The sequence below is a fragment of the Bombina bombina genome, chromosome 4 (assembly GCF_027579735.1).
Source record: "Bombina bombina isolate aBomBom1 chromosome 4, aBomBom1.pri, whole genome shotgun sequence".
Classification (NCBI taxonomy): Eukaryota; Metazoa; Chordata; class Amphibia; order Anura; family Bombinatoridae; genus Bombina; species Bombina bombina.
In genome coordinates, this window is record NC_069502.1 from 30,814,545 (window position 1) to 30,826,945 (window position 12,401).

At 42.7% G+C, this 12,401-nt stretch overlaps 1 protein-coding gene across 1 annotated transcript in view; it reads right to left on the minus strand.

Annotated features, from left to right (window-relative positions):
• Window positions 1-12,196, minus strand: part of ATRAID (all-trans retinoic acid induced differentiation factor) — a 70,597-nt gene extending 58,401 nt beyond the window's left edge. The window contains exons 1-5 of the mRNA XM_053709440.1: window positions 12,076-12,196; window positions 6,700-6,830; window positions 2,635-2,706; window positions 2,004-2,075; window positions 1,800-1,921 (exon numbers count right to left, since the gene is read on the minus strand). Of these exons, the coding sequence (XP_053565415.1) occupies window positions 1,800-1,921; window positions 2,004-2,075; window positions 2,635-2,706; window positions 6,700-6,830; window positions 12,076-12,162 (484 nt within the window). The 5' untranslated portion in view covers window positions 12,163-12,196. The remainder of the gene's footprint in view (window positions 1-1,799; window positions 1,922-2,003; window positions 2,076-2,634; window positions 2,707-6,699; window positions 6,831-12,075) is intronic.
• Window positions 12,197-12,401: the final 205 nt, after the last annotated feature.

The window sequence follows — 12,401 nt, forward strand, 5'->3', positions numbered from 1 at the left end:
AGGCAGCCGGCGTTCCATTTGAAAAATTAGCCAAATAGCGCGCACACAATGGCGCGTAATGAAGCTCCGCCCACCATGGGCGTATCGAGCTTAATCATGTAAAGACAAAATGGAGCCGCCGGGAGATCAATAATTAGTCGAATGGCGCGAAACGAAGCTCTGCCCATCGTGGGTGTATCAAGCTCAATCTCCTGTGCGGACAAACATGGTGAAAACAAATGGAGCCGCCGGGAGAACAAGATTAAAAACAAACAAACCCTTAGTCAGCTCTCAAACATTAACTAGCAATATAAACTCATGGGTACAAATCTCCCTGCCGGCTGCCATCTCAATAATGCACACAACATGATAAATATATTCATGAATGGTACTAACAAGGCAACAAACATCTCCCTGTCGGCTGATCATTTTTAAACATAAGTCGTAGTGATCAGGGGTACCGCTAGGAAAAGGAACATGTAACAATCCTGTATATCTGTTACTAAAACAGGATAACTCATTCTGTCAGTTCCCAAATCTATTTTATGATATACCTAAATAAGATCACCCTGCCTGTCGGCTTCCAATTTCCAATAGAAAGCGAAAGTGACAGGGATATGCAACTTATCTTGTATAAAACTGTAATCACACATTATACCTCACAAGAATCCTATACACTATTTAGGTGTTATATAGGATAACCTTCCCTGTCGGCTGTTAAACTAGTTATAAGCCGCTGGGAGTCATACAGATGACATGTTGCTTCTGATTTCCAGAACTGCCTTTGAAAAACTCATCCCCATTCCAGGGATATATCAATATATAGAGTGCCAAAACTTTTCTGAGTACATACCAAACCTGTATATCCAGAAAATAAAGCTTAGCACCTACCTTAGAAGTCTGCCCGGCAGTAAGGCATCTCACCCGGCTTGTGAAGTTCTCTCCTCCCCTTCACATTGGCCTGTGGAAAAAAAAAAAAAAAAAAAGTACTGAGCATTTTCTCCCTCAGACTTTTACAAACAGGGCAGCATAACATCTATGGGAGGCACAGTGAGAATAATGTCCCACACGTTCCCATTGCTTTAAAGCCACCAAATGCTCTACTGTAGAGACTGATCTGGTCTAGGCTACACCCCAGAAAAAAGTAGCACACTGAGGCACTACATTGAAAATAAACTCTTGATTGAAGAATCTAAAATAACACCTCACTTTGCCTCTTCCTATCACTAACACAGGCAAAGAGAATGACTGGGGTGGGAGGGAAGGGAGGGAGCTATATATACAGCTCTGCTGTGGTGCTCTTTGCCTCCTCCTGCTGACCAGGAGGCGATATCCCACAAGTAATGATGAAATCCGTGGACTCATAGTATCTTGTAAAAGAAACTTAACTAGGTACATATCTCATCAACAGAATGTACTCTCATCTGATAATGATTATGCTTCAACCACAGGCAAAGTTAAAAGTTGAGGTATATGTGAGGTGGGGGGGGGGGTTATAGGCTTTTGAGGTTTGGGAAACTTTGCCTTCTGGTAAGAATGTATATCCCATACGTAACAGCGTGTGGACTCTATTATAGTACTATGTGAACACATAGAAAGTCTGATACTAAACACCTCCACCTCACAGAATTTAATAATATTACACATACTTTACATAGGGGGCAGTTTCATTTCAAGGTTTGATTTGGAACATTAGTGCAATTATCAATATGTTTAATCAGAGAAATTTTACTGTGTCACGACTTTCAATTTACTCCAATGTGTCAAGTAATTTACAATATTTCCCCTTAACCACAGCAGATCAGAGGACAGTGACTCACTCAGCTCCTCGGTGCTATTGCACTGGCTCCTCTGGTATTGGCAGATTCGCTCACTGCCGTTTCTGTCCACTTGCCCCCACAAGTCGTCCCCTCCAGGGCAATTCATTGTTATGGGCAGAGCACTAGCAGGAAAGAAAGAGATCTGAAATAGACTAAGGGAGATCTGAGTGACAGGTCTGAGAGGGGTGGCAGAGTGTTACTCACATGTACTGCAGACCAGTGAGCCCACGGAACAGCTCGCAAGGAAGGTCGTGCAAGGGGTTCTGGGAAATATCTCTGGAGAGAGGAAAGAGTTGAAACAGTGTATATGTATGTGTGTATATTTATAAATAATTATATACATACATACACATACATACAGAGATATAGATATATAGATATCTATATACACACACACAAATTTCCCATGCGGCTTTAACAAAAATTTTAACCGCCATATAAATGTTTTTACTTAGGGTAAAAAAAACAAAAAAAAAACATAACGTTGCAAAATAAAGTAATTATTAATTTGTGTAAAATACTTAATTTGTGTAAAAAACGGGTTCAACATAAATTTAAAGTGCCAATTGGGGGTTGCTGAGCACTGCTGGTGCCAAGCAGTCATGAATGCAGTGCCTATCAGCAGAGGCAATATTAAACCCCTTTGTAAGTGGGGGCTAAACACAGACTTACAGGGTTGTTATTGCAAAACTGACATAATGAATAAGAAGATGTTATTTTTGCCCTATAACGTCCCTTTAAGTATGCTTAAATGTTTGTGACGTGTGCCTCATACTTCAGTAGAAGACCCTTTTTGCCTCCCCCCCTTATTGTGTTCCCCCAGCACACTACTTACATAACTACAGTGGCATTAGTGAGATGAAGCGCAGGATCCAAGTGCTCCAGTGAACAGTTCCAGAGGTCCAGCCTGCATAAAAGGATAAAAACAGAATGCAATAGCTCTGTAACCACGATCCCCCTACAATCACATAAATAGAATGCAATAGCTCTGTAACCACGATCCCCCTACAATCACATAAATAGAATGCAATAGCTCTGTAACCACGATCCCCCTATAATCACATAAATAGAATGCAATAGCTCTGTAACCACGATCCCCCTACAATCACATAAATAGAATGCAATAGCTCTGTAACCACGATCCCCCTATAATCACATAAATAGAATGCAATAGCTCTGTAACCACGATCCCCCTACAATCACATAAATAGAATGCAATAGCTCTGTAACCACGATCCCCCTACAATCACATAAATAGAATGCAATAGCTCGGTAACCACGATCCCCCTATAATCACATAAATAGAATGCAATAGCTCTGTAACCACGATCCCCCTATAATCACATAAATAGAATGCAATAGCTCTGTAACCACGATCCCCCTACAATCACATAAATAGAATGCAATAACTCTGTAACCACGATCCCCCTATAATCACATAAATAGAATGCAATAGCTCTGTAACCACGATCCCCCTACAATCACATAAATAGAATGCAATAGCTCTGTAACCACGATCCCCCTACAATCACATAAATAGAATGCAATAGCTCTGTAACCACGATCCCCCTACAATCACATAAATAGAATGCAATAACTCTGTAACCACGATCCCCCTACAATCACATAAATAGAATGCAATAACTCTGTAACCACGATCCCCCTACAATCACATAAATAGAATGCAATAGCTCTGTAACCACGATCCCCCTACAATCACATAAATAGAATGCAATAACTCTGTAACCACGATCCCCCTACAATCACATAAATAGAATGCAATAACTCTGTAACCACGATCCCCCTACAATCACATAAATAGAATGCAATAACTCTGTAACCACGATCCCCCTATAATCACATAAATAGAATGCAATAACTCTGTAACCACGATCCCCCTATAATCACATAAATAGAATGCAATAACTCTGTAACCACGATCCCCCTATAATCACATAAATAGAATGCAATAACTCTGTAACCACGATCCCCCTATAATCACATAAATAGAATGCAATAACTCTGTAACCACGATCCCCCTATAATCACATAAATAGAATGCAATAACTCTGTAACCACGATCCCCCTATAATCACATAAATAGAATGCAATAACTCTGTAACCACGATCCCCCTATAATCACATAAATAGAATGCAATAGCTCGGTAACCACGATCCCCCTATAATCACATAAATAGAATGCAATAGCTCGGTAACCACGATCCCCCTATAATCACATAAATAGAATGCAATAGCTCGGTAACCACGATCCCCCTATAATCACATAAATAGAATGCAATAGCTCTGTAACCACGATCCCCCTATAATCACATAAATAGAATGCAATAGCTCTGTAACCACGATCCCCCTATAATCACATAAATAGAATGCAATAACTCTGTAACCACGATCCCCCTATAATCACATAAATAGAATGCAATAGCTCTGTAACCACGATCCCCCTACAATCACATAAATAGAATGCAATAGCTCTGTAACCACGATCCCCCTATAATCACATAAATAGAATGCAATAGCTCGGTAACCACGATCCCCCTACAATCACATAAATAGAATGCAATAACTCTGTAACCACGATCCCCCTACAATCACATAAATAGAATGCAATAGCTCTGTAACCACGATCCCCCTATAATCACATAAATAGAATGCAATAGCTCGGTAACCACGATCCCCCTTTAATCACATAAATAGAATGCAATAACTCTGTAACCACGATCCCCCTATAATCACATAAATAGAATGCAATAACTCTGTAACCACGATCCCCCTATAATCACATAAATAGAATGCAATAGCTCTGTAACCACGATCCCCCTATAATCACATAAATAGAATGCAATAGCTCTGTAACCACGATCCCCCTATAATCACATAAATAGAATGCAATAGCTCTGTAACCACGATCCCCCTATAATCACATAAATAGAATGCAATAGCTCGGTAACCACGATCCCCCTATAATCACATAAATAGAATGCAATAGCTCTGTAACCACGATCCCCCTACAATCACATAAATAGAATGCAATAGCTCTGTAACCACGATCCCCCTATAATCACATAAATAGAATGCAATAGCTCTGTAACCACGATCCCCCTATAATCACATAAATAGAATGCAATAGCTCGGTAACCACGATCCCCCTATAATCACATAAATAGAATGCAATATCTCTGTAACCATGATTCCCCTATAATCACATATATATATAATGCAATATCTCTGTAACCATGATCACGGCACACATCCAGGTTCGGCATCTGTGTAACTCGCCCTATAATCACATAAATATAATGCAATAACTCTGTAAGCATGATCAGCCTATAATCACATAAATATAATGCAATATATCTGTAACCATGATCAGCCTATAATCACAAATATAATGCAATAACTCTGTACCCATGATCCCCCTATAAATCACATAAATATAATGCAATAACTCTGTATCCATGATAACCCTATAATCACAAATATAATGCCATATATCTGTAACCATGATCACTGCACACACCCAGGATCTGCATCTGTGTAACTCACCCTATAATCACATAAATAATACATCTGTAACCATGATCACCCAATAATCACAATTATAATACGATATATCTGTAACCATGATCACTGCACACACCCAGGCTCTGCATCAGTGTAACTCACCCTATGATCACATAAATATAATGCAATATATCTGTAACCATGATCACTGCACACACCCAGAATCTGCATCTGTGTAACTCACCCTATAATCACATAAATAATACATCTGTAACCATGATCACCCAATAATCACAATTATAATACCATATATCTGTAACCATGATCACTGCACACACCCAGGCTCTACATCAGTGTAACTCACCCTATGATCACATAAATATAATGCAATATATCTGTAACCATGATCACCCTATAATCACAAATATAATGCAATATATCTGTAACCATGATCACTGCACACACCCAGGTTCTGCACCTGAGTAACTAACCCTATAATCACAAAAATATAAAGCAATATATCTGTAACCATGATCACCCTATAATCACAAATATAATGCAATAACTCTGTACCCATGATCCCCCTATAAATCACATAAATATAATGCAATAACTCTGTATCCATGATAACCCTATAATCACAAATATAATGCCATATATCTGTAACCATGATCACTGCACACACCCAGGATCTGCATCTGTGTAACTCACCCTATAATCACATAAATAATACATCTGTAACCATGATCACCCAATAATCACAATTATAATACAATATATCTGTAACCATGATTACTGCACACCCCCAGGTTCTGCACCTGAGTAACTAACCCTATAATCACATAAATATAATGCAATATATCTGTAACCATGATCACCCTATAATCACAAATATAATGCAATAACTCTGTAGCCATGATCCCCCTATAATCACATAAATATAATGCAATATATCTGTAACCATGATCACCCTATAATCACATAAATATAATACAATATATCTGTAACCATGATCACAGCACACACCCAGGTTCTGAATCAGTGTAACTCACCCTATAATCACATAAATATAATGCAATATATCTGTAACCATGATCACAGCACACACCCAGGTTCTGCATCTGTGTAACTCACCCTATAATCACATAAATAATACATCTGTAACCATGATCACCCTATAATCACATAAATAATACATCTGTAACCATGATCCCCCTATAATCACATAAATATAATGCAATATATATGTAACCATGATCACAGCACACACCCAGGTTCTGAATCAGTGTAACTCACCCTATAATCACATAAATATAATGCAATATATCTGTAACCATGATCACAGCACACACCAAGGTTCTGCATCTGTGTAACTCACCCTATAATCGCATCACTGTCCGCTTCTCTGCTCACACAGCAACGACCCTGTACTTTTGCCCCATGGGTGCTCTGACACAGATGGGAGACTTCAGAAGAGCTCCTGATAGCTCCCGGGCAAGAGGAGCACACCTGCAGATATAATACATGTATATGTGAGAGGGAACCTGAGAGCTGTAGGGCAGGAGGAGCATACCTGCAGATATAATAAATGTATATGTGAGAGGGAACCTGAGAGCTGTAGGGCAGGAGGAGCACACCTGCAGGTATAATACATGTATACGTGAGAGGGAACCTGAGAGCTGTAGTGCAGGAGGAGCACACCTGCAGGTAAAATACATGTATATGTGAGAGGGAACCTGAGAGCTGTAGTGCAGGAGGAGCACACCTGCAGATATAATACATGTATATGTGAGAGGGAACCTGAGAGCTGTAGTGCAGGAGGAGCATACCTGCAGATATAATACATGTATATGTGAGAGGGAACCTGAGAGCTGTAATGCAGGAGGAGCACACCTGCAGGTATAATACATGTATATGTGAGAGGGAACCTGAGAGCTGTAGTGCAGGAGGAGCACACCTGCAGATATAATACATGTATATGTGAGAGGGAACCTGAGAGCTGTAGTGCAGGAGGAGCACACCTGCAGATATAATACATGTATATGTGAGAGGGAACCTGAGAGCTGTAGTGCAGGAGGAGCACACCTGCAGATATAATACATATATATGTGAGAGGGAACCTGAGAGCTGTAGTGCAGGAGGAGCACACCTGCAGGTATAATACATGTATATGTGAGAGGGAACCTGAGAGCTGTAGTGCAGGAGGAGCACACCTGCAGATATAATACATGTATATGTGAGAGAGAACCTGAGAGCTGTAGTGCAGGAGGAGCACACCTGCAGATATAATGCATGTATATGTGAGAGGGAACCTGAGAGCTGTAGTGCAGGAGGAGCACACCTGCAGATATAATACATGTATATGTGAGAGAGAACCTGAGAGCTGTAGTGCAGGAGGAGCACACCTGCAGATATAATACATATATATGTGAGAGGGAACCTGAGAGCTGTAGTGCAGGAGGAGCACACCTGCAGGTATAATACATGTATATGTGAGAGGGAACCTGAGAGCTGTAGTGCAGGAGGAGCACACCTGCAGATATAATACATGTATATGTGAGAGAGAACCTGAGAGCTGTAGTGGAGGAGGAGCACACCTGCAGATATAATACATGTATATGTGAGAGGGAACCTGAGAGCTGTAGTGCAGGAGGAGCACACCTGCAGATATAATACATGTATATGTGAGAGGGAACCTGAGAGCTGTAGTGCAGGAGGAGCACACCTGCAGATATAATACATGTATATGTGAGAGGGAACCTGAGAGCTGTAGGGCAGGAGGAGCACACCTGCAGGTATAATACATGTATATGTGAGAGGGAACCTGAGAGCTGTAGTGCAGGAGGAGCACACCTGCAGGTATAAAACATGTATATGTGAGAGGGAACCTGAGAGCTGTAGTGCAGGAGGAGCACACCTGCAGATATAATACATGTATATGTGAGAGGGAACATGAGAGCTGTAGTGCAGGAGGAGCACACCTGCAGATATAATGCATGTATATGTGAGAGGGAACCTGAGAGCTGTAGTGCAGGAGGAGCACACCTGCAGATATAATGCATGTATATGTGAGAGGGAACCTGAGAGCTGTAGTGCAGGAGGAGCACACCTGCAGATATAATACATGTATATGTGAGAGAGAACCTGAGAGTTGTAGTGCAGGAGGAGCACACCTGCAGATATAATACATGTATATGTGAGAGGGAACCTGAGAGCTGTAGTGCAGGAGGAGCACACCTGCAGGTATAATACATGTATATGTGAGAGGGAACCTGAGAGCTGGAGCACACCTGCAGATATAATACATGTATATGTGAGAGGGAACCTGAGAGCTGTAGTGCAGGAGGAGCACACCTGCAGATATAATACATGTATATGTGTGAGGGAACCTGAGAGCTGTAGTGCAGGAGGAGCACACCTGCAGGTATAATACATGTATATGTGAGAGGGAACCTGAGAGCTGTAGTGCAGGAGGAGCACACCTGCAGGTATAATACATGTATATGTGAGAGGGAACCTGAGAGCTGTAGTGCAGGAGGAGCACACCTGCAGGTATAATACATGTATATGTGAGAGGGAACCTGAGAGCTGTAGGGCAAGAGGAGCACACCTGCAGGTATAATACATGTATATGTGAGAGGGAACCTGAGAGCTGTAGTGCAGGAGGAGCACACCTGCAGGTATAATACATGTATATGTGAGAGGGAACCTGAGAGCTGTAGTGCAGGAGGAGCACACCTGCAGGTATAATACATGTATATGTGAGAGGGAACCTGAGAGCTGTAGTGCAGGAGGAGCACACCTGCAGATATAATACATGTATATGTGAGAGGGAACCTGAGAGCTGTAGTGCAGGAGGAGCACACCTGCAGATATAATACATGTATATGTGAGAGGGAACCTGAGAGCTGTAGTGCAGGAGGAGCACACCTGCGGATATAATACATGTATATGTGAGAGGGAACCTGAGAGCTGTAGTGCAGGAGGAGCACACCTGCGGGTATAATACATGTATATGTGAGAGGGAACCTGAGAGCTGTAGTGCAGGAGGAGCACACCTGCTGGTATAATACATGTATATGTGAGAGGGAACCTGAGAGCTGTAGTGCAGGAGGAGCACACCTGCGGATATAATACATGTATATGTGAGAGGGAACCTGAGAGCTGTAGTGCAGGAGGAGCACACCTGCAGGTATAATACATGTATATGTGAGAGGGAACCTGAGAGCTGAAGTGCAGGAGGAGCACACCTGCAGGTATAATACATGTATATGTGAGAGGGAACCTGAGAGCTGTAGTGCAGGAGGAGCACACCTGCAGGTATAATACATGTATATGTGAGAGGGAACCTGAGAGCTGTAGTGCAGGAGGAGCACACCTGCAGATATAATACATGTATATGTGAGAGGGAACCTGAGAGCTGTAGTGCAGGAGGAGCACACCTGCAGATATAATACATGTATATGTGAGAGAGAACCTGAGAGCTGTAGTGCAGGAGGAGCACACCTGCAGATATAATGCATGTATATGTGAGAGGGAACCTGAGAGCTGTAGTGCAGGAGGAGCACACCTGCAGATATAATACATGTATATGTGAGAGAGAACCTGAGAGCTGTAGTGCAGGAGGAGCACACCTGCAGATATAATACATGTATATGTGAGAGGGAACCTGAGAGCTGTAGTGCAGGAGGAGCACACCTGCAGGTATAATACATGTATATGTGAGAGGGAACCTGAGAGCTGTAGTGCAGGAGGAGCACACCTGCAGATATAATACATGTATATGTGAGAGAGAACCTGAGAGCTGTAGTGGAGGAGGAGCACACCTGCAGATATAATACATGTATATGTGAGAGGGAACCTGAGAGCTGTAGTGCAGGAGGAGCACACCTGCAGATATAATACATGTATATGTGAGAGGGAACCTGAGAGCTGTAGTGCAGGAGGAGCACACCTGCAGATATAATACATGTATATGTGAGAGGGAACCTGAGAGCTGTAGGGCAGGAGGAGCACACCTGCAGGTATAATACATGTATATGTGAGAGGGAACCTGAGAGCTGTAGTGCAGGAGGAGCACACCTGCAGGTATAAAACATGTATATGTGAGAGGGAACCTGAGAGCTGTAGTGCAGGAGGAGCACACCTGCAGATATAATACATGTATATGTGAGAGGGAACCTGAGAGCTGTAGTGCAGGAGGAGCACACCTGCAGATATAATGCATGTATATGTGAGAGGGAACCTGAGAGCTGTAGTGCAGGAGGAGCACACCTGCAGATATAATGCATGTATATGTGAGAGGGAACCTGAGAGCTGTAGTGCAGGAGGAGCACACCTGCAGATATAATACATGTATATGTGAGAGAGAACCTGAGAGTTGTAGTGCAGGAGGAGCACACCTGCAGATATAATACATATATATGTGAGAGGGAACCTGAGAGCTGTAGTGCAGGAGGAGCACACCTGCAGGTATAATACATGTATATGTGAGAGGGAACCTGAGAGCTGGAGCACACCTGCAGATATAATACATGTATATGTGATAGGGAACCTGAGAGCTGTAGTGCAGGAGGAGCACACCTGCAGATATAATACATGTATATGTGTGAGGGAACCTGAGAGCTGTAGTGCAGGAGGAGCACACCTGCAGGTATAATACATGTATATGTGAGAGGGAACCTGAGAGCTGTAGTGCAGGAGGAGCACACCTGCAGGTATAATACATGTATATGTGAGAGGGAACCTGAGAGCTGTAGTGCAGGAGGAGCACACCTGCAGGTATAATACATGTATATGTGAGAGGGAACCTGAGAGCTGTAGGGCAAGAGGAGCACACCTGCAGGTATAATACATGTATATGTGAGAGGGAACCTGAGAGCTGTAGTGCAGGAGGAGCACACCTGCAGTTATAATACATGTATATGTGAGAGGGAACCTGAGAGCTGTAGTGCAGGAGGAGCACACCTGCAGGTATAATACATGTATATGTGAGAGGGAACCTGAGAGCTGTAGTGCAGGAGGAGCACACCTGCAGATATAATACATGTATATGTGAGAGGGAACCTGAGAGCTGTAGTGCAGGAGGAGCACACCTGCAGATATAATACATGTATATGTGAGAGGGAACCTGAGAGCTGTAGTGCAGGAGGAGCACACCTGCAGATATAATACATGTATATGTGAGAGGGAACCTGAGAGCTGTAGTGCAGGAGGAGCACACCTGCAGATATAATACATGTATATGTGAGAGGGAACCTGAGAGCTGTAGTGCAGGAGGAGCACACCTGCAGATATAATACATGTATATGTGAGAGGGAACCTGAGAGCTGTAGTGCAGGAGGAGCACACCTGCGGATATAATACATGTATATGTGAGAGGGAACCTGAGAGCTGTAGTGCAGGAGGAGCACACCTGCGGGTATAATACATGTATATGTGAGAGGGAACCTGAGAGCTGTAGTGCAGGAGGAGCACACCTGCAGGTATAATACATGTATATGTGTGAGGGAACCTGAGAGCTGTAGTGCAGGAGGAGCACACCTGCAGATATAATACATGTATATGTGAGAGGGAACCTGAGAGCTGTAGTGCAGGAGGAGCACACCTGCAGATATAATACATGTATATGTGAGAGGGAACCTGAGAGCTGTAGGGCAGGAGGAGCACACCTGCGGATATATGTGGGCAGGAGGGAGCCTACCTAGAACTCAGGACGAGTATTGCACAGACTGTAATATTAAGCGGCTTTTACCTGCTCCAGAGCCCGCGAAACCGTTACCAGGAAGCACAAGCAGCTGAAGATAAAGAAGGTAGCCATCTTACTTAGTGTTGTCATCATGTGACCCAAGATCTTATCACGTGATACTGTACGCGAGGCTTCCCTAATTACCGGTCATGTGACCTGCTTTGCTGTCATGTGAAATACCAGAGAGTAGCGAATAAAGACAGACAGGACGCAGCTATATTGCTGATCATGTGACTCCGGTAACCATGGTTATACTTATTGTAATATTTATTTCTGAGGGGAAAACACGGGATTTTCTAAGCAGCGACAAATTAATAACAACCAGTTTATGC